Below are 27,667 nucleotides of genomic sequence, written 5' to 3' on the forward strand. Positions count from 1 at the left end.
AAACTCTTAGAAAGTGCTAACTATATCAAAATCTCCAGATTCTCTCCCTTTGAATACAGTCCAGTGAGGTTTTTCACCTTCCCTATCTTATCAGATGTTCTTACGAAGTTCACCCCAAACCCCTGCACACATACATATTAGAGTGTGTGTGGCATATACATGTAGGAGTATGAGAATAGTCAGGAAAATTACACAACAATTGATTAACATTAACCTGGGGGACAGGAGAAGTAAGAAAAGCTTATGAGGAGGAAGAAGAGTTGTTAAATTATTTATTAAATAATGTTGAAGTCCTTTACTGGTTGCCATGATCATGTTTATGTAATAGTTGTAAATATGAACGTGAAAGCTAAAAAAATTTGAAGACAAAAGAAAAAGAACAATTGAAAGGTCTAAAGAGCAATTTAATTATAATGTAGGATCAGGAATCCTCAAATTCCAATAAACCCCAGGAGTCAAAAAAGGGGGGAGAGTGGGAAAAAAACCTTATTAAAGTTCTCATTGCACACGCTGTGTGAAAGAGAGAGCTATGAATGACAAAGTAAAGTTCTACTAAAGGTTTCCTCTTATGGAAGATAATACTTTATTTGATGTGTGGGATTATATATATCTGATTGATTTGAAAAAGTTTTACTTTATAACAATATATAAACAGAAATAGAAAAGATATTAGCATTTATAAATAACATGGGAGAATAAAATGAATTAAAATAATAAATAGTATTTTCTAAAATGAAATAAAATGTTAAAAATCTTGAGGAATGTAAAAAAATAAGAAAAGTGGACCAGGTAAGAAGAAAGAGAGAGAGAGAGAGAGAGAGAGAGAGCCATCAAAAATACACAGAATGACCATTTTTAATGACAGAAGTCAGAATGACATGTCTTATAGAAGAAATAGTACACAGAAAATTTTGAGTCTAAAATTATAGTGTGAAATAAACAGATAAAAACAAAGATATTGAGGATCTTAATATTATCATAAATACACAAGACACAAATGAATGATACAAAACTTTCTTACAGTGAATGCACAGTCCTTTCATTTATTCATAAAGCATTTACCAAGTTGATCATTCAATAACCCCAAAATACAATAAAATGTATATACTGTATATTCCAAATCAATAATCGTACAGACTATATGTTTTTCTGATCAAGTACAATACTAGAAATTCATTATTAAAAGTGAAAACCAGACTTCCGGTGAAGATGGCGGCATAGGTGAACACAGTACTCCTCTCCTCCCACAACCACATCAAAATCACAACTAAACTATAACACAACCGTCATTCAGAACCGCCTGAAATCCAGCTGAATGGAAGTCCTACAACTACGAAATTAAAGAAGCAGCCACTCCAAGACTGGTAGGAGGGGCGGAGGTGCAGACGGGCTGGTCCCACACCCACGTGTGGCGGATAAAAATCAGGAGGACACCTCGGCTGGGAAGGTCCTCCCTGAGGAGTGAAGGGTCCTCGTCCCACACCAGGCACCCAGCTCAGGGTTCCAGTGCCAGGAAGAGAAGTCCCCATAACTTCTGGCTGTAAATACCAGCAGGGACTGAGGCTGAGGCTCCTCTTAAAGGGCCTGCACATGGACTTAGACTTGCTCCCTCTAAACTCAGAGAGGAGGCAGCTTGAAAGGCACCAGAGATATACAGGAAAGAAGTGAGCTGTTTTGCCTTGGGAAGAGGACTGAAGAGGCAGCTTTCTCTCAGCTGGCCGAGGCCTTTGTTCCTTTGGTGAGCCCTTCCCAGAGGCAGCACACTGCTGCCGCCATATCTGGGACTCCAGCAACCTGGCTCACTGTTTGCCCCGCCCTGGTGGTTTTCTGAGGCCCTGCCCCACCCAACTTTTGGGTGCATCCGAGCTGTTTCCAAAGGCTTTACCATAGGATTGGCCTGTCTTGGCTCCTGCTTCAGAGTTTCCTAAAATCTCTCAAACAAGCAGCATCTAGTCTCAGCTAGCCCCATACCTCTCATTAAGTGGCCCCAGGCCTGGCACTAGAAGCAACCAGCCTTGGTTCACAACTTGGCTTTTCCTGGGCACCTCCAAGCCCAGCACAAGAAGCAGCAATTGGCAGATCACTTTATCTCTTATGTAGCTTATGCTGGGTGGCCCCAGATAGAACACAAGCACTGGCTGACCTTGCCCCAGAGCCAGCACACCAAGTGGACAGCTTCCGACCACATTGAAACACCACCACCCAACCACCTCCACAAGTGACACACTCAATGAGCGAACTCAGTGGGTACCAGAGCCCTAATGAAGTAAGTCTTCCTCTGTGTAGTTAGCCCCTACACAGTTAATCCTCTAAGGCAGTCAGAGGCCAGTGGTCAGTGGGCATAGCCAGTCCTTGCAGCTGATCAGCCTGAGTAAATCCTTCCCACTGATGTGCCAACAGCAATCAAGACTCAATTACAACAGAAGGGTGTACAGTACACACTAAAGGTGCACCTTGAGGGCCCAGCTGGGGTGAAAATAAAGGCTGTGCCACTGGATCTGACTGGACACCTACAAAAATAGGGCACCTATGAAGCGTAGGAGATATAACAACTCTATCTAATACATAGACACAATCATAGAAAAGCAGCCAAAATGAGGTGACAAAGAGACATGTCCCAAATGAAAGAAAAGAACAAAACTCCAGGAAAAAAAAATTTTTAAAAAGGGATATAAGCAATCAATCAGATGCAGAGTTCAAAACACTGGTTACAAGGTTGCTCAAGGAACTTGGTGAGATGTTCAAGGAACTTAGTGAGACCTTTAAGGAACTTAAGGAGACATCCCAGAAACTTAGTGAGAACATCAACAACATAAAAAAGGACCAATCTGAAATGAAGGAGGCACTAACTGAAATAAAGAATAATTTACAGTGAATCAATAATAGAATAGGTAAAGCCAAGAAGCAAAGCATCGATTTGGAATATAAGAGAGCAAGAAACACCCACTCAGAACAGCAAAAAGGGAAAAAAATGAGGATAGTGTAAGGAGCCTCTGGGACAACTGCCAGAAGAAGAGAGAGAACAAGAAATTTAAAATGTATTTGAAACAATAATGACAGAAAACATCTCTAACTTGATGTGGGAAACAGACATACAAGTCCAGGAAGCACAAAATGTCCCAAACAAGATGAACTCAAAGAAGTCCACACCAAGACACATCATCATCAAAATGCCAAAGGTTAAATACAAAGAGATAATCTTAAAGCAGCAAGAATAATGCAGTTTGTAAGCTACAAAGGAGCTCCCATAAGACTGTCAGCTGATTTTCTCAAATGAAACTTTGCAGGCCAGAAAGGAGTGGCAAGAGATATTCAAGGTGATGAAAAGCAACAACCTACAACCAAGATTACTCTATCTTGCAAAGCTATCATTTAGAATTGATGGACATATTAAGAGTTTCCAAGAGTTTCCCAGACAAGAAAAAGCTAGCCAGTATTATATGAAATGTTGAAGGGTCTTCTCAAAAAGAAGAACAAAACTATGAACAATAAAATGCCAATTAATACATATCTATTTACAATTGAATCCACAAACAAAATGAGTAAGCAGAACAGAAACAGACTCATAGATACAGAGAACTTTTTGTTGCTTGCAAGATGGGTGGGGGTTGGGGGATGGGTGTAAAATATGAAGGAATTAAGAAGTACAAATTGGTTGTTAAACTGATGAACCTCAAAGGTAAGGGGGGAGGGAGGAAGGGATGAGATAAACCAAAGAATTTCTATGCATATATGCCTAACCAATGGACACCAACAACAGTGTGGGGAAGGCAGGAGAGGGGATGGGATTGGGGAGGAGGGGGTCAATGGGAAAATAAGGGGGGGGGGCTCTGTAATACATTTAACAATAAAGAGGAGTTTAAAATAAATAAATAAATAAATATATTTTTAAATAAAAACAAAATCACTGTCATCTTGAAATTAAGAATTACTCTCCCCAAAGGTATTTTTCAGATATGCAAATATCAAAATACTAACTTTAAAATGTCATTCTTTTTCACAAGTATTCTCCCATATTTTATGCCCAGATGAATTTTTTTCTCCCTAGATCATATAAGAAAATGGGTTCAAGAGTTGGTAACTACAATAGCTATAATTCTATGCATTAAAAATATGAAATAAGATTTATTTCATTATTATATAGGAAATAAGAATATTGGTAATATAAGTTTTTTATTTTCTCTTAAATGACATGCAGATTGTCTTCCAAACCTGGAGTTCCATAAGAAAACTACTCCTATACAGATTATTCCTACATAGAAAACTTTGAATATTTTAGGTCTCTTTTAATTAGAACTGATGGCAGTAATTATTATCTTGGTTTTGACATAACCTCAACATCCATAATGCCTCTACTACAATGGAAGACCTGAACAGAAGGACTGTTTACTTGTGATATTTTTAGCCAAAACATGGTAAAAATTCTCAGGAGCAGAAGAGATTCAAGAGTTTGGTACTTCCAGCTTAAATCTCTTGAATTTAGGAGCGATATTAAGCTAGAAAACTTGTATTTTTATCTTCTAAGTGGGACATGAAGCAATTTATTTTGGGGGTAAGGAATGGAAAAGTGTAAGCTAAAAATTCCTTCATTTAGCTGGATGGTTGATACCAGTTAAAACAGAAATCAAAAGCAAATGACACCTTGGGATTTCTCTGCCAACATTATTATTATTATTATTATCATTATCATTATTATCATTATCATTATTTTTAAATAGTGCTTTCTAAATTTCATGTTTCCCTGGAAACTGCTTTCTGTATAGATGGCATCTTGAATTAATGACAATGAAGTAGAGAAAAATCTACAGAATTTTCTGCCAATGATTTTATCACTATCATTTTGTAGTCAAAATATAGTGGAATGAGAAATATATAACTCATGGAAATGAGATATAATTACAAAGCTTTCAATGGTCAGAAAATTCTAAATTTCTCTGACCTTGATTTCTTCATCTATAAAGTAAAGTTAAGGTATAAGAAATTTGTGAGGATTAAACAAGAAATTGTTTGCAAGCACTTTTTTGTATGTATACTGTGACAGCTCAGGACTTCTTTTCCTTCATGTCGTTGATCTAGCTTTAGGATGTGCTGCCCCCACGTGGATAGTAGTGAATAATGCTGACTAGGTACGATGAGTCCAAATTATTAGGATTTTCATAATTTTGTTAATGAAGTAAAAATAAACTTCATCTAGATATACTTGTGTACATTAGATACTTTGTTGTATTTATATAAATATGTAACATAAATGTATGTATATATCTAATATAAAACAAATATATGGTATAAAGCAAATTATGTATACATATGTATACACAGATATACAAAACCAATATGAACATACACATCCTGTAATAAGAAATTTCATGGCTGTGCTCCAATCACTAGTTTCCTTTGTATCTAACAAGAAATACTTTTCCAGGTTATGGCCACTGCTGATTATAAATTAAAATAATAATATAAGTATATTAAAAGTTAAAACACATTGACATGCTGTTTTAAATCACTTAAAACAGTAAATGATATTACATTATTTATTATTAGCTATTACATTTCTAAAAATACTATCATTACCATGTAATATCTAATATTATCTGATGTCGTTTTTAAGACTATTAAAATAAAATATAGCTGGGATTTATAACATAGCTGGAAAATAATTTTGCCTCACCAACAAAATTTCACTTCCTGGTTCCATAACAAATTAATCAAACCAACAACAATAATAATAACAAAACAACAGTAATAAACAAGGTGTCATTATTTTAACATTACTATGGTTTAATATGTTTTTTGGAAATGATTCACATTTGTAGTTTAATAAGAGAGAATTGTCTAGGCCTTAGAAATTTCTTATAAAATTTTTCAATTAGGAGGAGTTCAAATAGATTCAAACTGCAGGAAAACTGGATTAGATGTGTTTGTATGTAAATTTAATATACATCTTACATAAACTTTGTAATTCTATGAGAAAAAATATTTCACATGTAGGAAAACTAAAACTCTCATGTTGAGACTCTGTCAAAGGGTGTGTGTGTGTGTGTGTGTGTGTGTGTGTAGTAAAGCTAAAATTTGAACATTTATCAACCAACTACAACATATTATTCTTTCCATTACACTGTGGTGCAGTCAAATTAAAGGCAAAATTTTCTTTTAGTATGGACGGCTACATAGATAGACAAATGGGCCTTCAAGGATGTGTGTGTGTGTGTGTGTGTGTGTGTGTGTGTGTGTGCGCGCGCGCATGGGGGGGGACATGCATTGAATTTCATGAGAGTGGTAATCGTTCTCTTGAAAATATACTGGGGGCATGCAAGTAAATGGAGCCAGGAATTCCACAAAATCAAATTAATCAGTCTAGTGGGAGGTTCCACTCTAAAGAGAGCTGAACAAAGGGCATTGGTACATAAGAACAGACTAAAAAAGATAACTTCTCCAGTACTTTCAATAACAATTTTTAAACCGTATATATATGTAACCATCCTTCATTCTAGAACTAGAACACTTGTGATAACTTAGAAGATTACATCATCATTAATCACTTTCTCCTTGTTTTATTTCAGATTTAACCACTATTCTCACTTTTTGGTAAGTCCTTTTCTTTTCTTTTTTTTTTTTTTTTTTACCAGATGTGTATTCATTACTAGATAAAGTGATTTGATTTTGCCCATTTTTACATCTTTAAGGAGCTATTCTTTAGAATAGTTTAGTTTTGTAGATATCTTTATATCTTTTCTTTATCAGGTTAAGAAAAGTCCTTTTAATCCTAGTATTCTATAGTTTCTAAAAATTATGAAATGATGTTGAATTTTACTAATAGCTTTTTCTACATTTATTAAAATTATATTTTCTTCCTTTAACTTTTTAATATTGTAGATTATACTAATAGATTTTTGAATGTTAAACTTGAATTCCTTGTCCTGGCTGGTGTGGCTCAATTGTTAGAGCATGAGCCTGCAGACCAAAGGGTCGTGGGTTCGATATCCAGTCAAGAGCACATACTTGGGTTGCAGATTCAATCCCTGGCTGGGGTCAGGCATGTGTGGGAGGCAACCAGTTGTGTCTCTCTCATATTGCTTTTTCTTTCATTCCTCTCTGCCCCCAATCCTCCCTTCCACTCACTCTAAAAATTAATGGAAAAAATATTCTCAGGTGAGGATTAAAAAAATAAGATAAAATAAAATAAACTTGAGTTCTTGGAATAATCCTGATTTGTACGTAAAGCTTATTACACATAACTGAAAAGGTGGTGCTATATTTATTATTTGCCTTATACATATCAATGTGATTTTCTTGTGATTTCTTTCTAGTACTTTCCAAATTATGTTTTGGTATCATGGTTACCTACCTCCATAGGAGAACATTTAAAATGAACTATTTTTGAAAATTTGGTAAAATGGGGTCAGGAACCCATCTGTTCTGGACCTGGAGTGTTTTTGTGGGAATCTGTTTATCAATTGACATGGTTTCTTATACGGTTAAATGGACAAATAGATTTACTCTTCTTTGCATCAGTTTTGGTAATTTATTTGTACAGTTTCTTTATTTAACTTTCTTATTTTACTTACCAATGAATAAAATTAATCAGTATTTTCACTTTTCTCCTACCCAATGTAATATCCTATGCCACTTTAACTCCATTTACCCCTCATGACTTACATGCTATTATTGTCAAATATTTTATTTCTTTTTTTATGTTTTTCAATTTTATGGTTTTTTTTTATGTTGTATTAAAGTAGTGGTAAGATTTAACCACATATTAACCACTTTCTTTGCTCTCTATATTAAATATATGTACGCATATTTGTACACAGTAAAATTAACAATACGTATCTAAAAATTGAAAATAAAAAATAATACCATTGTTATTTAATGATAAATATATAAATAATAATAGTACAAAGAAGTTCAGGAGAATGCAAAATATTGAAGATAAACTTATGAGGAACAAATGAGCAGGCAAGGTATAAAGAACTGATTTATAATGTTAACTTTCTCTAGTGATTGTTGTTCCTTGCTTTTCATCACTTTGAATATTTCATGCCAATCCCTTCTGGCCTGAAGTGTTTTTGTTGAGAAATCAGCTGACAGCCTTATGGGAACTCCATTGTAGGTAGGTGTCTTTCTCTCACTGCTTTTAAGATTCTTTCTTAATTTTTAACCTTTGGAATTTTGATTATGTGTCTTGATGTGGGCCTCCTTGGGTTCATCCTGTTTGGGACTCTTTGCTATTCCTGGATTTGTGTGCCTTTTTTCTTTACCAGGTTAGTAAAATGTTCTGTCATTACTTTTTCAAATAGTTTCTCCATTCTTGCTCTCTCTATTCTCATCCTGATACCCCTAAGATGTGAATGTTGTTGTTTCATATTGTCCCAAATGTTCTTAGACTATCTTCATTTTTTAAAATTATTTTTTATTTTTGCTGCTCTGATTCAGTGTTTTCTACTATCCTGGCTTCAAAATCACTAACTGGATTCACTGCTTCATCTAGCTTGCTATTGATTCCTTCTAGTGTATTTTTTATTTCAGTTTTATTATAGTCTTCATTTCTGACTGGTTCTCTTTTATATATTTTATGTCCTTTTTATGTTTACTTCCTCTGTGTTTAAGTTCTCACTGAGTTAATCCATCCTTCTATTAATTTTCTTGAGCATCCTTATAACTATTTTTGAACTCTGCATCTGGTCGCTTGCTTGCCTTCATTTTATTTGCATCTGGTTGCTTGCTTGCCTTCATTTTATTTAGTTGATCTTGGGGGGATTTCTCCTGTTCTTTCATTTGTGGAATTTTTCTTTGTCTCTCTGTTATGTCTGCCTCTCTGTATTTGTTTCTGTGTACTAGGTAGATATGCTATGCCTTTCAGTCTTGGTATGTTGGTTTTATATAGCAAGTGTTGTGTGGGCCTCGGTGATGCATCTCCCTGATCACCTGAGCTAGGTGCTCCAGAAATTTCTTGTGTGGGTTATGTAAACTTTTTTGTTGTAGTTTTATCTTGATTGCTGTTGTCCCACCCATGGGTAAGGTTGCCCCTCTGGCTAGCTGACTATGAGAATCAACTCTAACCACACTGTATGAGTTGCTGTGCAGAGGCTGACCCCAGAAAGCATAATTCACTACAGCAGGATCTAGTGCCTGCTGAGATCTAATTTTTTGTGTGCAGCTTGTATACCTAATTGAGTTATGCTCTGATATGATCTAAATCCTGCCACCAGTTGTGTTGGTTCTGGGGCAACTTGTGAGGGACTCCAGTGCGAGTTAATATCAGGCATTGCCTGTGTTTGGCCCTGGGTTACCTGTTTGGAATTACTAAACGATCCACAGTTTGTAGGTACCGCTATTGGGCAAGAGTGTGCATGGGAGTAGCCAAGCTGAACACTGAGGCCAGTTTCCACCAGAACAGAGCCAGGGGGCAGGCCAGCAAAAGACCTAAGGCACCAGAGATCCATCTCCTCCTGCTCTGGCTAACTGTTAGGATCCAGAACTGAAAAAGTCTCTGGTGGTACATGAGTTAAGTGAAGTATATTCTCAATGAATTACCAGGTAGGGGTGAATGGTGTTCACCAGACTGATATAGATCCCAACTCAGTGCCAGTGCTGAGTCTGAGGACATTCTGAGCCATGCTACCTCTGGTGGACTCCAGGGTGAGTAGCTGCAAAAAAGATTTTGTGCACTGGCTCTTTTAATCCTCACCTGAGGATTTTTCCATTTTATCTTCAGATAAAATGGAGGGGAAGACAGACAGAGAGACAGAGACATCAACTGAGAGAGACACATCAATTGGTTGCCTCCCACATAACACTGACAAGGGTTGGGGACTGAACTGCAACCCAGATACATGCCCTTGAATGGAATTGACTCATTGGCTGATGCTCTAAACGATGAGCCAAACTGGCCAGGACTGTGCTGGCTCTTTTAGAGGGCACCTGGTTTCTAGCAGACCTCTGTCTCTCTCTGGTGAACAGAATCTCCACTGATTTTCACAACCAGATGTTATCTATGCTCCTCATTTTGGCGCCAGTGCTCCAGACTTGAGAGCCCAGCATGGGGTTGAGATCCCATGCTACTCAGGAGGGATCTTTGCATTTGAAATGTCCCCCCAGATTCTCAGCCACCACAAGTGGGTGTAGGGCCAACCCTTTTAGCATCTCTGCCCTTCCTACCAGTGCTGATGTGGTTTCTTCTGTAAATTCTTAGATGTAAGTCCTCTACCGTTTAGTCTTTAGTTTATTATTCAGTTTGATTTTTCTATAACTTAGTTGTAATTCTGGTTTTGACCTTGGAAAATGTAAGTGTAACTTCTACCTATTCCGCCACCATCTTGAATTCCCCTGAAAGCATTTTTATTGTATTTTATTTATTTATTTCTGAATAACTATGAATAGAGTCCCCATATTTTCTTTATCAATTTTAGAGAGAAAGGGAGGGAGAAGGAGAGAGAGATAGAAACATCAATGAGAGAGAATATCGATTGGTTTCCTCCTGCATGCCTCTCACTGGGGATTTGGCCCACAACCTGGGCATATGCCCTGACTGGGAATCAAACTGGTGACCTCTTGGTGCATGGGTCGATGCTCAACCACTGAGCCACACCGGCTGGGCACCCCCTGAAAGCATTTTTAAATCAGTTATCAAAGAAAACTCTGGTGGTTAAAACAGATATACATATGTTGAATGAGTTCAGTACTTAGAAACATTATAACATAATTTATAGGAATAATATAAATCAAACACACACATACTAACAACCACATATACACATTGGCTTTTTGCAGAAAATAGTTGTTGGTTTCAGTGCTTTTTGTAACCAGAATTGGAGAAAAGACAATAGAGTATGAGCTAATAAATATTTTGTGAAAAATGAAGATATCAAAGAAATCAGTTATCACCCATGCTTTCATCCAGGTGTGTATATGAAAGATTTATTACTCAATGTAAAAAGTCCCTGAAAAAGTTCTTATCTGAGGGCTTGTCCTGAAATATTTCCTTGAAGACTCATTTCATTTAGCTGATAGGTAAATTATATCAGCAATTCAAAAACGGAGAAATCATTCAATAAAACAGGTGCTGATTTTCTTTTATCTGATCAAGAATATTTGTAGGTAGGTGTATCCAGTGTAAGCAGACTTGAATTGAAGATCAATGTGCTGCTTCTTATGTTTCCCTTCCTTTTCTCTCCATTACCGCCACAAAAAGTGCATCTTTAAGGGACTAACCCTTACTTAAAATCTGTATGAAATTATTGCCACATTTGTTTACCACTAAATAAAATAAATGGTCATGTTCTATTCTAGTACTTAGTTATCAGTACAAATAACAGTTTTGGGACTCTATGGTGAAAGACATACTAACTTTATTTCTTTTAACTTCCTTTAAAACAGTTGGATAAAGAAACATAATGATAATTATCATTCACAGGGATGTGGCATAATGAAAGTATAAAGCTGTAAAACACATATTTAACATTCTAAGTTAGTACCTTTTTAAATAAATAAATAAATAAATAAATAAAACCACCAGGATATTTCAGAGATATTTCTTCATTATTCAGAGCAATTCAGCTTTGCTATAGTTTCTACATTTGAATTAATATAACTAACTCTCATTATAGGACTCAGAAAAAAAAGACACTTCAATTTCTTAAAATTTCTTTTTATAACCAATAATAATAATTTTATGTTGTGAGTTTAAGAGATATTAATTTTCATACTTGATAATACCCAAGATTATTAATAACCACCAGTCATTATTTTAGATATAGCTGACATTCTTGGTTGATGGAGCAGTGGAGACCATGGCAGCAAAGGCAATATCCAGTGCGAATACTTGCCAGGAAAGCAGTGGAAGGATACACCTTTAACAAATGGTCATCTGATTAATAATGTAATGCATGAGGAATGCTAAGAGTAAACCAATCTGTATAATCTTTTCTCATTTTAAGATCATATTTCTCATCATACCACACTCACCTAACTGGGGGTTATTTAAGTTCAGCTACCTAGTGGCAAATGATTCTTATTAAAGATCCAGCTGGAAACATCAGGTAAGAAATTTAAAGCAATATATGAGCATTTAAGCTATGTAAAAGCACTGTGTAATAAACCTTTGAATTTACTTTATATTTTTTTCTAAAAACAAATCAACCATTACAAGGTTGTGGGTTAACTTTGGGTTGTTTTATCCTTCTCTTTGAAACGTTTTTAGTTCTATTTTTAAATAATTTGAGGGATTTTTCCTCCCAGGAGATACACTCCAGAATAACTGTACAGATATTGAGGGAAGTGTATTATAGAGGAGTAAATTGCAAGTTTTGCCTAAGCGTGAGATCATTGGCCTCTTTAAAAGTTTTTCTATTGCCTCTACTTCCTACCAGTGGAGAGATCATTTGTTTCTTCATTAGGCACACATTAAATAGCAAATAAGATTTATATTAATGCACAGTGAAGGCAAAAATGTTCTTACAAGTGACAACAATGCTCTTCAAAACAGTGCGAGTATAAGAATCAAGATGGCATCTTTTGTGGGTATTTTATTTTCTTAATATTGTGCAATGGATTATATTTATATATTTTAAATTTATATGTTTTATATATAAAATAAGTTTTATGCAAAATCAAATTTATTTATTAAAAATAGGAAATTTAAAGTTTCTCAGGAAAATACTGTTGTAGCATCAATAACCAATTGTGGTATTAATAAGTACTATGCTTACTGCTTTTTTGTGCAATTAATTAGATTTTTTACTATTATCTGTGATAAAAATATTTGTATATACTAGCTTCTTTTTAAATATCATCATTTTTCTTTGAACACACCTGATGTCACAAATACGTGTGTCTTAGTGTTGTGTATAGTTTCTTAAAAATGTCCAGAAACAGATTAGTTTTTCAGTGATCTTAAGATCAGAATAGTTAAAATCACAAGTTTGGCCCTTCATTTTGGAAAAGCCTTTTGTTCACCACCTTTTTAAACCTTTATGCTCAATAACTTCTTCATTTAATTTTATGATTTCTTTATTTTAATTTTTTAAGTTCAGGAAACCAATCAAATCTAAAACCTAAAATTTACCTCAGCAGTTTGAGAAATCTCTTAACACTGGTCACGTTACTGTGTTGGCAGCTGGAGCTGGTTACTGAATTAGAAATAGTTATGCCTGCTGAGTGAGGGGACACAAGCCACCCACACAGCGGTGGCAGGCAGCACCTTCAGTATCCAAGCTTTCACTTTGGGGACATGAAGTCCACTGACTGGGTCATCTGCACTGGAAGTGCAGTTTTAATAGACCCATACACTAGAAATAGAGTCATAGATTTGTTACTCACAGATCCCAGAAGCGAAGGGCGCAGCTGAGCCGGGGAAGGGCAGACTCCAGCCCCAGATCACAGGCCCGCAGGAGATCGAGAGCAGGGTAGCAAACACCCACTACTTAAAAGGTGGTTGGGGTGGAGGTGACTAACTTTTCCCAGGCTTAACTCTAAGTGGTTATTTTATTTAATTTTTTAAAATATGTTTTTATTGATTTTTTAGAGAGAGGGAAGGGAGAAATAGAAACATCAATGTGAGAGAGAAACAGCAATTGGCTGCCTCCTGCCCGCCCCGCAGTGGGGATGGAGCCCACAACTCGGGCATGTGCCCTGACAGGGAATGAAACTGGGACCTCTCAGTCCATGGGAGGGTGCCTTATTCACTGTGCCTCACTGGCCGGGCTGGGTGGTCCTTTTAAAAGGTGCTCTGTGAAAAGTGAGGTGGAACTTATGATGGGCTTCTCAAACTCAGGTCCTTATCTAAATGTCCATTGTCTGAATGTAAGTAGGGTTGTCATACTGTAAAATGCCTAGGCAGTAACTGAGAAAAGCAAACTGGTGTTTTTTCTCAAAAGGTGTTTTTCTCAAAGTCACAATTACTGCGATATTTTTTTAAAAAAATCAAACAATTTGTTTATGATGTAACATAGTTTATGATGTAGCATAGCTGTACAAAGTTTCCTTTGTATACACTGTTTATCGCTCATGTCCAGATACTTCTGTTAAAAAAAAAAAATTAGCTAAGTAAATTTTAAAGATGTTACTGACTTTATTCAACACTTCATGATTCGGGCAGCATTCCATCCAGCAGATAGGAGCTCGGAGAAGCTGCACAAAATGAAAGACTTACAGGCAGAAGGGAGCAGGACAAGGAAGTTACACTAACAGAAACCAGACTGTGGAAAGTCACCTTGCAGGAGTGAGGAACATTTTTCCACCGAGGACCATTTGGATATTTATAACATTATTCTCGGGCCATACAAAATTATCAACTTAAAAATTAGCCAGCTATATTTGGTCAGGCTATCTTGGTGAGGTGTAACCCTTCCCCGGCTCAGTTCAAACATTCCAAATGTTCAAGGAGAAAGCTGTGCTGGGGATGGTGATGTTAGCTGGTATCGGTTTCGGAGGCCTTACATGGCCTGTGGGCTGGACAGTTCCCACCTCTGGAGGGTAGGGGTCTATGGTCACACTATCTCGCAAGTGTTAACTAGGCAATTTCTGAGTACTGGTTTAAGATTCCATTCTGGGGAGAAATTGAAACTATAATGAAGTTAGGTAACAACTTGGGTTGGTGACATGGGTGTTAGCATAAGTGACTCCATTTGGAGCCTGTTGTTTTGTTTTTAATACTTTAAACTCCAAGATGAGTATCAAATACCAGTCTCTAATGAAGACTTGCCTTATAGTTTAAAACATGACATGATACACTCTGATGAGGCACTCTGTCTGGTGCTTAATGCTGCTAACTTAAAAATAAAAAGCCAAAGTGAGAGACAACAAGCATTTATTTGAGATCAAAACAGACTGCAATCCATTGGTGTAAATTCAGGAAAAAACCCAAATTATATCCCAATTGCAGTGGGTGAAGAAAAAGGTTTTTACGAGAAAGGGAAGAGAGAAAATTACATGAATAGAAGAAGGGGATTTCTATTGATGCTAACAAGCTAAGTTACTCTTTTAACTACACATGTTATTGATTAAGAATGTCCAAAATCATCAGTCCTTGTGGTGAGGAGGTCTGCTTTCCTGTTAACTTCACAAACAATTCTTTTTAAGACAATGTTGGTTTGGCTCACTCCAAAGGTTATTTTGCTCAGTCCAAACATTCCAAATGTTCAAGGAGCAAGCTGTGCTGGGGATGGTGGTTTTGTTTTGAAATGGCTCCCATTGTATCAATTTTCTCAATACGATAGGCTTGAGAGCCAAAGGACCTTAAGGCAGCTGCTATCGGTTCCTTTATGATTTTGCTCTATGAACTTGGCAAGTTACTCAGCTTCTTTGACCGATGTTTCCTTCTTTAATGATTACCATATCTACTTTATGGGATCTTTTTTTTTAGCACAAAGTAAATGATATCAACATATGTACAACACATTGCACAATGACACATAGTGAGCAGTTAACAAATGCTAGCAATTGTGACAGGCTGAGTCTAGATGTAAAGTAGTTGTTATTCACACAGGCTAGCTAGCTTTTAGAGCAGCACTTTCCATAGAAGCATGCTTGACTTAGCAATTCTTTCAAAGAGCTCCTATTCGCTAGTAACATTACAAATTATCGCCTGCACATATACTAGTACTCAGTTTATTTATTTACTTGCAATCTTTTTCTCTACTTTATTAAGATAAAGTAGTAATAAAGATTACACTTACAATGTTTGCACTTCACATTTTAAGTATTCTTTCTGTAATAAATTTATCTATTAATAATTAGTAACTATAATAATTATTTTTGCTAATGACATTATATAAAATATATTAAATATTTAAAAACCTATGGAATAAGCATCTCTATGTTCTAAGCTAACTGTAGAATTTGCATCTTTACATTTTGGATCACATCTGAAGCTTCAGTTCCAGCCTGAGTGTGGAGGTCAGATAGACACTGGCTTCCAGCAATCTAATAGTAAGAATTTATCAATTATGAGCTGCAAAGAAAGGGTTGAAGGATCAAGTTTAAGAAAAAGAATAACAACTGAAGATACAGCAACAGGTTGACAGATACAACACATGTTACCCCTGAACTTGTAATGATCACAAAATATGAAGCCACCATGACAAATATCATTTGATAGAGAGAAAGCTCTTAAGTATATCATTGGTTTGAATCAAACTAAAAAATAATTTGTCTTTCCCTTTTGTTTGAAACGCAGAGAAAATCCTTTGTGTCATAGCTCATCAAATCTTCAACCTCAAGCCACATCATGTTTGGAAAAACCATTCTGCTGTTATCTCTCCAGATAAGTCTCCTGGGAATCACTCTTGGTGGAAATGTTCTGATTTGGCCAATGGAAGGTAGTCATTGGCTAAATATTAAGATTATTATAGATCAGCTGATTAAAAAACAGCATAATGTGACTGTCCTAGTTGCTTCTGGTGCACTTTACATCGAGCCCACCTCTAACCCATCTCTGACATTTGAAATATATAAGGTACCCTTTGGAAAAGAAAGAGTGGAACAAGTGATCAGGAACTTTATTCTGGCATGGATGGGAAATAGACCATCTCCTTCCACCATTTGGAGATTCTATCAGGAGATCGGCAGAGTCCTCAAGGATTTCCACATGCTGTGTAGGGAAATCTGTGATGGTGTTCTCAAAAACCAAAAGCTGATGGAAAAGCTGAAGAAAAGCAAATTTGAGGTCCTGGTATCAGATCCCGTGTTTCCTTGTGGTGATATAGTAGCTTTAAAACTTGGAATTCCATTTATGTACTCCTTGAGGTTTTCTCCAGCATCGACAGTCGAAAAACACTGTGGGAAGACACCATACCCTCCTTCCTATGTTCCTGCTGTTTTATCAGAACTCACCGACCAGATGTCTTTTACTGACAGAATAAGAAATGTCATCTCCTACCATCTACAGGACTACATGTTTGATACTCTTTGGAATTCATGGGATTCCTACTATAGTAAAGCTTTGGGTATGTAGCTTTTTTTGTATTATTTGAAGTTAAACAAACAGAGCTTTTTATGACCTCTTTTTGTTTCCTATGACTATTTCTTTTCAATTCTCTATATTGATTAGTATTATTATAATTTGATAGTAGGAAAGAACATAAAATACAATATGCTTTGGAACCATACTGTGTTGTTTTCTAATTTTATGGACTTGAAGATACCAAATGCATTTTTTATGCCTAACATAAAAAATACCTTAGTTTAAAATTGGGGCTTGATTCTCTCCCTGGCTGGTTTGGCTCACCAGTTGGAGTGTCAGCCTGAGGATCAAAGGGTTGCGGGTTTGATTCTGGTTAAGGGCACGTACCTCAGTCACAATTTGATCCCCAGCCCTGGTTGGGGTTGTGCAGGAGGCAACCAATCGATGTCTCTCTCTCTCGCTCTCTCTTCTTCCCATTCTGTCTGAAAAGCAATAGAAAAATATCCTTGGGTGAGGATTTAAACAAACAAACAAACAAATAAATAAAATTAGGACTTGATTCTCATTTACATATTGCATTGAAAATACAAATTGCCCAGAAACTTCAGTGGTGTGTGTGGGAAGTTGAGAGTTTAAGCTTTCTATGAGCCCAATATTAATATTCACATTCGTGTCTGTGTATGTGTATTTAAAAACACCCATGTTAGTCAATAATCTCTGATCATTGCTCATATTTTCTCACTGTTTACTAGACACTTCCTTGGATAGGGAGGGTACAACAAAGACTAAGATGAAATTCCTGGCTTCAAGAAATTCAAAAACTAAAAATTTAGACATGAAAGGGAATATTTACAATATAAATGATGTGGGTAATGAAAATATATATAAAAAACAGAAATGGTATAATGGAAATAGGCCGTATATGACAGGACAACATACTATTCTGAAAAATTTCAGAGTTGAAGTGATACACAAAGAAATTAAAAAATTTATATTTTTGAATTTTTTTGAAAACTAAGTGTAGGGAAAGAAACAGTGTACCCAATGTTGTGGAGCCTAGAAATAGCACATGTGTGGTGGGTATTACTGATGACTCAGTATTTAGGAAGGTCAAAGTATAAGGTGGGGAGGTATGAGAAAGAACTCTGAAGATGTCAATATTGCAAGAATGAATAAATTAAATATTTTCAAAGCATCTTGTATGTCATGCTATGCATCTTGATTCATATCTAACAAGTAACTGGAAACAGTTTAAAGAGATGTATTATGATTAGACTTCACCTTATATAAAACACATGGACAGATGTGGACCTAAAGTAGACAAAGGTTAGACTGTAGGCCACTGTGTTGTTCCAGGAAAGATGTGGTAAAAGCATATATTAGAGAAATAGCTTATGAACTAGAAAAATAATGCAGATGGGAATACAGAGTAACACATACAGTAGAGCAGGTTCTTGAAAAATAATTTCTGCTTACATGTGTGATCATAAAAAGTAATTAAGTTTCTTTGTACCTACACTTACTTATCCCATCTCAAACAGGGCTACTACTGAACGGACTACATTAGTTAACACATAAGAACATTTTAGAATAGTGTCTAGAAGATAAAAACTGTTCAATTAGTGTTAGTTGTTTAGCAGGTAAAATTAATATAAACTGATGGCTAATTGGTAAGTGTTATAAGGGGCGAGAAAGAGATTAAATTATTTCTTTTATAATTGGCATAAAACATATTAATGATTTGATATTTGTACATATTGCAAAATGATCACAATAAGTCTAGTTAACATCCATCACCACACATAGGTACAGGGTTTTTTCTTATGATGAGAAATTTTAAGATTTACTCTCTTAGCAACTTTCAAGTACACAACACAGTATTGTTAACTGTAGTAACCATGCTGTACATTATATTCCTATGACTTATTTATTTTACAACTGGAAGTTTGTACATTTTGACTCCCTTCACTCATTTTGTTCGCCCCTTACTCCCGCCTCTGGCAAATACCTGTTCTCTGTACCTATGAGTTTGGTTTTTTTCTATGTTTCTTTCTTCTTTTTTTAAGATTCCAAATATAAATGAAATCATATGGTATTGTCTTTCTCTGAATTATATCATTTAGCACAATGCCCTCAAGTTCCATCCATGTTGTTGCAAGTGACAGGATTTCCTTTTTTTATGGCTGAATATTATTTCATTGTATATATCAACCATATTTGCATTATTATTCATCCATCGATGAACAGTTAGGTTTTTTATGTCTTGGCCATTGTAAATAATACTGCTATGAACATGGAATTGACAGATCATTCTATAATTCTGTTTTTAATATTTTGAGTAATTTCTTTAAAGTCATTCAGTGCATAATAATGTTTTGACCAACAATGAACCACATATATGAGGGTGGTCTCATAAAATTATAATGGAGCTGAAAATTTCTATCCCCTCATAATGAGAGCAAGTATCTACTACTTACTATCCCTCATACATGTGGTCCATTATCTACAGCACTGTTGTACAACGCATCACTCTTGTGCTTGTGGTAACACTGGTGCAAACAACCCTACCGTGCCAAAAGTCACATAAAAGTATAGCACATAAAATGAAGTATAGTTCATGATATTTAATAATAAACTGTTAACTGGTTTATATAGTTGCACAAGTATACTTTTCATGATTATTTTAGACTGTACCCTTGTCTACCTCTTAAAACAGTTTGCTGTAAAACAGTGTACCGTGTTATACCAGCAGCGACCTCACACTCCTGTGTTTACTGCGTTGCTTGATTGCATCACGTTTTTCTGTGCTTGATTTAATCTCATGTTGTTTTACAAACTTAGTGTAGCCAAAGCGCAGTGTTTAAAATTTACAGTAGTGTACAGCCATATCCCAGACCTCACACTCAGGGACCGCTCATTCGCTGACTCACCCAGAGCAGCTTCCATTCCTGCAAGCGCCACTCATTGTAAGTGCCTGACACCAGGGTATTATTTTTTATCTTTCATACTGTGTTTTCACTGTACTTTTCTATGTTTAGATACACAAATATTTACCATTATTTTAGGATTACCTGCAGTATTCAGTACAGTAACATGCTGTACAGGCTTGTACCCTCGGAGCAATAGGCTATGACATGTAGCCGAGGTGTGCAGTGGACCTTATCATCTATGTTTGCTTAAGTGCAATGTCTGCATAACCACAAAATTGCCCAATGATGCATTTTCAGAACTTAATACTGGTCTTTAAGTGGTACGTGACTGTACTGTTTTCCAAAACAGCTGTGCCAATATATATTCCCACCAATAGTGCATGAGGGCTCCCTTTTCTCCATATCCTCACCAACACTTGTTATCTCTTGTCTTTTTGATAACAGGTGTGAGGTGATATTTCATTGTGGTTTTAACCTGTGCTTCCCTTATGATTAGTGATGTAGAGCACCTGTTCATGTACCTGTTAGCCATTAGTATGTCTTCCTTAGAAAATCATCAAATCTTCTGCCCATTTTTAATCAGGTTTGTTTGTGCTAATGAGTTGTATGAATTTATATATATTTTACACATTAACACCTTATCGGCAAATATTTTCTTCCATATAGTAGGTTGCCTTTTCATTTGTTGATGGTTTCCTTTGCTGTGCTGATGCTTTTTTAGTTTTATGTAGTTCCACTGTTTATACCTACTTAAAAAAATTTTTTTTTTCCATTATTAATTTTTAGAGACAGAGGAAGGGAGAGGGAGGGAGAGATAAAAGTACTGATGAGAGAGAACATCAACTGGCCACCACTAGGGATTTGGCCCACAACCTGGGCATGTGCCCTGACCAGGAATCGAACTGGCGACCTCCTGGTGCATGGGTCAACACTCAACCATTGAGCCACAGCAGTGGGCTATATTTGCTTTCATTGTCTTTGCTTTTGGTTTCAAATGCCAAAGTGTCATCATTAAGACCAATGTCAAGAAGCTTACTGCCTATGCTTTCTTCAAGGAATTTTATGGTTTCAGTCATACAATTAAGTCTTTAATCCATTTTGAGTTAATTTTTGTATATGGTGTTAAGATAGTGTTCAGTTTTATTTTTTGTCCAATTTTCCCAGCACTGTTTATGAAAGAGATTTCCTTTCCCTGTTATATATTCTTGAACCCTTTTCTATAAATGAATTGACCATATAAGCATGAGTTTATTGCTGAGCAGTGTTAGGAGAAGTGTTAGTTCTAATTGGTGCATCACCTTCTCTAGATATGTTAAATAGTTGCCCCCAAATTACAAAATAGATTTCCTTTCGGAATGTAAACAAAGACCTTCGTATTCTGTGATTCAGAGAGAATAAGCATAGCTACTATGAGGATTATAAACTATCCTATGATGACAGAAGCAATTAGTCAACATCATGGAGCTAAAAGTAAGAAATAGAGGATGAAGAAATGGTCATTTTATGAGGCAATGAAGCTGTTAATAGCTGCAAAATCTCTTTAATCTCCTCTTGCGTGCTGTAAACTAACAGATGCACCTGACTGAGTATGTGCAGCATCTCAGTTCATAAAGTAGAGGAAGGTACGTGGAGAGTGCCTTGCTCACTATATATGTCTCTATTTTTATTTCATTATTTAAACTTTTATCAACTGCTCCTTCTTCACCTTGAAGTAATAATTATCATGATTACAATGCTCCTTATTCATGCTGGTGAGATTATTCCCAGATAAGCCTTCCCCAAGCTGGCAGTCTCAGTATCACAAGTTTCATTGTATTGTGCTTGTAAGTTAATGCTAGTAATAAAATCACGCTATTCCACTCTTCTTCAGCTCTTCACACGAGCCTAATACTCCTTAACAATTTGTTCATAGGACGTAATAAAGATTCTTAAAAATCTTCTTACTCTCTGATTTTGATAATATCATGTTTCTAATCAAATTATACTCTTCTGACTTAGAATGACTATTTAAGTCTGTCTTACTAAAGCACATTCTTATTGATGCCCAGGGACATGAACGCTCATACTCAAAAACACCAGGTAAGAAGTAAAAGTACTGACCAGCAGAGTAATTTCTTTTTGTGCAAGTCTTTGTACATGTGATAAATGTGAATGATAAATAGAACTGATGCGTAAAAATAACATTTCCAGTTTGTAACTTGAATTTATCTTTTACTTTAGCTTGACTGCTCTAAGCAAAGTCATTGCAAAGAATCCATATACACTCATGTCTCAAATTGTCACACCTGAGTAAATAAATAGAATGACTTTCTGTAAGATTAGTTTTCTGCAGTGTAATGCAATGAGAACCTCAAAGTGAGTCCTTAATCTTTGCTAATTGCTAGAAATTGGATATTATAACGTCAAATGACTTATTTTATTTCAAGTCATGGCTATTTGGTTCAAATTCATGAACATCATTATAGTAATAGTAGTTAACATGTATTGATCTCATCCCGTGCACTAGACATTGTGGTAAGGGCTACATGTGTATTATATCTCTTAGCCTTTGCAATAAATCTGTGAAGAAAAAAACTACTATCACAGATAAAAATCTTGAGGCTTAGAAATATCAAACATGACATATAAAATCATATAGGTACCAGTTTGAGAAAATGGTTTTCAAACTGAAGTCTTTCTGATGCTAACACTTCTAGAAAATTTTTTCTCTCCTTTTAAAATTTTGGGTGCAAATCTAGTAACTATTTAGAATATTTTAGGTTTAAATTTTCTTGGGTACTTTCCTCTTCCTTTCAGTATAATAGCTTTTGAAATCTGTCCTGTGTCTCATCTGTTTTAGTCTGTGGAATGGTAATTCCCTGGGCCATGTTATCCGGAGGGAACGCGACTCCGTTGCCTGGAGAAATCTGCCTGAGGATAGCTTTCTGGTCTTGAGAAAGCATCTCTTTAACTAAGAAAGAAAAGCCTGCTACAGATTTCAAATAGATTTGTTTAAAGTTGAACCAGGTAGATTTGATTTTTACATTCATATTAACAACAAAAAAGTCACAAAAATTGGGGAAACATTTAAGGAAAGAATAATCTAGCATTTTAATTCCAGTAAAAAATATATATTTATAATCCTGCCTTGGCCAGTTTGTCTCAGTGGTTGGAATATTGGCCCGAGGACCAAAGAGTCCTGGGTTTGATTCCTGGTCGAGGTCATGTTCCTGGGCTGTGGGTTCGATCTCCAGCCCCGGGTTGGGGTCGTGCAGGAGACAACCCGTCCATGTGTCTCCCACAGCCATGTTTCTCTCTTTCGCTCCCTCCCTCCTTCCCTCCCACTGGAACTAAAAAGTAAAATAAAATCAATGGAAAAGTATCCTTGGATGAGGATTTACAAAAATAAAATAAATGCATAATCCATAAACATTACCTATTACTATCAATTTTACACTTTGGCCACTGTAAAAACAAACAGATTTTTATTTGTGTGAGTAATCTTTATATATTAGATATGTATAAATACCTAATGTATTGTTATATATAAACAATTAAATGATTTCTAAGAACTAATGCTATCTATAATAACAATAAACTATCTTGTAAATATATTTATTTAAATAGGAAAAAAACAGATATTCAAAAAGAAAAGATTATGCCCATAAGATGTATTTATTTATTTTTTGTTAATTCTCACCTGAGGATATTTTTCCATTGATTTTTAGAGAATGAAAGGGGAGGAGGAAGAGAGAAAGAGAAACATCGACGTGAGAGAAACACATCAATTGGTTGCCTCCCACACAACCCCAACTGGGGGGCAGCGGATCAAACCTGAAACCCAGGTATGTGCCCTTGACTGGAATTGAACCCGCTGCCTTTCGGCTGGCGTGGGCTAATGTTCTAACCACTGAGCAAAACTGGCCAGGGCAATGACCATAATATTTAGATCTTTGCATGAACTAAGTACTCACAGAGCACAGGTAATTAACATAAAGTTTAGGTGATAGAAATGAAACAAATTTGAGTGTGTATATCTCCAAAATGTTTGATTTACAGAAGACATTTTATTGATTGATTGATTGGTTGGACTGGCTGCCTCCAGTAAACGCCCTAACTAGGGATTGAATCCGAAACCTGGTATGTGTCCTGACAGGGAATCAAACCTGACACTTTTTGGTGTACAGAATGATGCTCCAACCAATTGAGCCACACTGGACAGGACAGGACAGTAAACATTTAAAGGAGAAAATAATGTATTGGAGTCTTTTCCCTGAATAGTAATATATTTTGGGTTGGATCTTTTCTTTTCCTTCTTATTTTCTTTTTCTTCCTAGTCTTCCCTTTGCATTCTTCTTTCCTTCTTTCTTTTCTTCCTCTATTCTAAAATTTAACTAAATCTTGGTTTTTTAAAATAATCTTTCAAATAGCTGCTCATAGCATCACCTTTTCCACAATGACCCAGGAGCTGGGTAACAGCCACAGGCATGACATCCAGGATGGAGTTTGTGGTGGGACATCCCAGTTCTCAGAGAAGGCTATCACTCATTTTTTCTACCACTCAGTGAAAGAGAATGGAGGTTGTTATTTTTATGGGTATAATCTTGAGTTTTATATTATTAATCTAAAACTAAAAGGCCAAAGTGAGTTTCTGGTACTGAACTAATAATCTGATTAACAGTAGGAAACAGCCAAAATTGTTGTGTATGTACATATAGGGATTCCATAGCACGTGAGACCCAGGACAGCTCAGGCAGGTGGCCATACATGCCACGTTGAGCTAAGGAGAGAGGGGTGGTGTAGTTTGCAGCTTCAAAGGGTGGAAGGCAATTTGCATGGAGATAGAAAAGCAAATGTTTGGTAAATAATTGTTTGCTGGGCCATCTTGAACAACAGAGCACAGAGACGACCTTGATCAAAGGAGCCTTGTCCATCACACACTAGTTATATTAAACTACAGTTATCTGTGATGACATCTCCTTTTCTGAAGCAGGTTCTTTATCTAATTCTTTTAGGCAATAAGGGGAAAGTAGAATTTTTTTTTCAGTCTTTCATTTCTTGAAAATAGCCAGCTTAAAATTATTAATATCCCAAAAGGCATACCCCAGGGTGGCAACTCTGCTTCCCCTTGGTACCACAGCTGGGGCACCTCAGTAAGAGGAATGAGAAGAAGTGATGAGATCTGGTTAAAGAGGTCGTCTTTAAAAGTCAGACCGTCTTCTTACAATAGCCTATGTAGCTAACATGGATTGCACACAGAGTCTCTTCTGAATAATCTGTGTGCATCGTCGCATTCAGCCCTCACAGCTTTAGGAAATCAGCACCACCGTTCTCCCCCGTCTGGTAATGAGAAAGCTGAGTAATTCACATGAGATTACAATCAGGAAAGTGGTGAAGCATTTGATGGCAGACTCTGGGCTAAAATGAAAACTCTAGAAAGATTCTCAGTTTATATACAACAAAACAAAGGGAAAACGTTTATCTAAATGTAAGCATTCAAAAGAATTAACTAAATGTCAGTCAAGGAACTCAAATAAAATCGAAGCACTGATGTGAGGCTAAAACTTTAAAGTTACTAAGGAGTTCACAACTCATGTCCCTAAAAGCGTATTAAGGCTGGTTTCTAGACGTTTGTGGCCTCGGGGGCCACCTCTAACTCTGAGAGGCAGTGAGAAATGAATGAGCACAGTGAAATGCCAGCCATCCTGTGCAATGCTTCGGAAACCCACAGGAAGAAGAGACCTTCAAATCAGGGCATGTCTTGGGGTGGAAAATATATACGAAAGAACTTTCATACAAAAATGTTGTTTTAAGGATTCTCGATTCAAACTAATAGCATTATACACATTTTAAGAAATTTTATTTTGTTAATTTTATACGGATGAGCTAAATGATCTTCAGCAAGTGTTATATACCAGATACTATTAAATATAATTAAATATGAATACTTTATATCTGTTATATTCCCTTTTGAAGTTCTCCTTTAAAGTAAACAGAAATGAAAATGAAAACTTGACTGAAAGTAAGAGGACAGTATTCTAATTGGTGAAAATTTTCTATGGCTAATCAAATTTGTATGTTTTTAAAAATAATTTATAATAAAGACATACAACTTGAAGGTACTATATGTTTTGACAAAGTGGCTTTATCAATAAGAAGTATTACTTTTTGTTTAACCTAATTTTGGAAAGATATAGTAAACTGGAGACACATTTTATAAATAATAGTTATTATCACAGATACTAGGCTTATAACTTGCCTGCTTTTTGTTCTTTAAAATAGGACAATATTTCATTTCTGTTGTTGAAATAATCATATTAACGTATATAAGAATTTTATTTACATTGTTTTCCTTTTCATCTATAGATCAATTGACGTTTGAGTGTAGCTGTTACATTAAATATTATTTTATTTTAAAAAAATACTTACCTAACTATACTTTGAAAGTTTATTCTCATCTGCAAAGAGCTACAGTAGGTTGGTTTCTACAATGGATATCATCATGCCTAAGAATTTTGTCTTTCTGCTGATTTTTAATTTGACTCTGACTGAAAATGTTTTCAGTGGAAATGTGCTAATTTGGCCAACAGATGGTAGCCATTGGTTAAATATTAAGATCATTCTAGAAGAGTTGACTCAAAGAAATCACAATGTGACCATACTGGCTTCATCAGCAACGTTATTCATCAACTCCGATCCTGATTCTCCTGTGAATTTTGAGGGGATACCTGTTTCCTTCAAGAAGAGTAATATAGATTCCTTAATTGAGCATATGATAATGCTGTGGATAGACCACAGACCAACTCCTCTCACACTCTGGACTTTCTACAAAGAACTAGGAAAACTCCTGGATACTTTTTTTCAAATTAACAAGCAAATCTGTGATGGAGTATTAAGCAACCCCAAGTTAATGTCAAGACTTCAGAAAGGTGGTTTTGACGTGTTGGTAGCTGACCCAGTAACAATCTGTGGGGACCTGGTTGCTGTGAAATTAGGAATTCCATTTATGTACACATTGAGGTTCTCTCCAGCCTCAACAGTAGAGAGACACTGTGGGAAAATCCCCACACCTGCCTCCTATGTACCTGCAGCCTTGTCAGAGCTCACTGACCAGATGACCTTTGGTGAAAGGGTTAAAAATACCATCTCTTATCCTCTGCAAGACTATATATTTCAGTCCTATTGGGGAGAATGGAATTTGTACTACAGCAAAGTTCTAGGTAAGTCTCTAAAATGTCCTCTTATTAATGGCTCTAGGTGCTCTATTTATTCTTGTTAATACAGCAGAAGTTCATCCCACTGTACACACCAAACTGAAGTAAATGTACTTTTTATTTTATTTTCATACAAGTTCTTGATCATTATCTTTGGATAACTTCCTTAAAATGGAATGGTGGTATTAGTATGTATGCTATTAATGCAAATAATCTTGTGCCATTTAAGAAATAGCTTTTCAACGTGTAAATCAATCTTCAAATACAAATGGAAATATCTTCACTAGGATAAATTATGACCTTGGCAAACATTATGAAGTGATACATGATTTACTTTCCCTCTACAGTTCTTCATTCTTTTCTTTGCAGAAACCTTTAAAAAGCCTAGCATGGGGCATGGGAAACCTGGGTTTATATCCTCCTAGCCTCGCACTATCTCTCCATCCCTAGACTCTGAGTGCTTGGGCGAGCACTGTCTTCAACCTAAGTTTTCAGTATCCATTGGCAAACCTCAAGTTCCCTGCCTTACAGATTCCTTATGAAGATCAAGCAAAATAATGCAAACTGTCAAGGCCAGTTCTGATCAGCTATTTACTTCTTCTGTCCTTTATGAGCCTTCTTTTCTTTATTTGTCTATTTCC

General features: G+C 35.9%; 1 protein-coding gene across 1 annotated transcript; it reads left to right on the forward strand.

The window, feature by feature from the left end:
- The first annotated feature begins 11,976 nt into the window (after positions 1-11,976).
- Positions 11,977-27,451, forward strand: LOC118625158 (UDP-glucuronosyltransferase 2A1-like). The gene is made up of 4 exons (XM_036253691.1): positions 11,977-12,041; positions 16,178-16,946; positions 26,403-27,032; positions 27,396-27,451. Exons 2-4 carry the CDS (start codon positions 16,229-16,231, stop codon positions 27,449-27,451), a joined length of 1,404 nt encoding a protein of 467 aa, XP_036109584.1. The 5' UTR covers positions 11,977-12,041; positions 16,178-16,228.
- The last annotated feature ends 216 nt before the right edge of the window (positions 27,452-27,667 follow it).

The sequence above is a fragment of the Molossus molossus genome, unplaced genomic scaffold (genome assembly GCF_014108415.1).
Source record: "Molossus molossus isolate mMolMol1 unplaced genomic scaffold, mMolMol1.p scaffold_m16_p_1, whole genome shotgun sequence".
In the NCBI taxonomy this organism is placed as follows: Eukaryota; Metazoa; Chordata; class Mammalia; order Chiroptera; family Molossidae; genus Molossus; species Molossus molossus.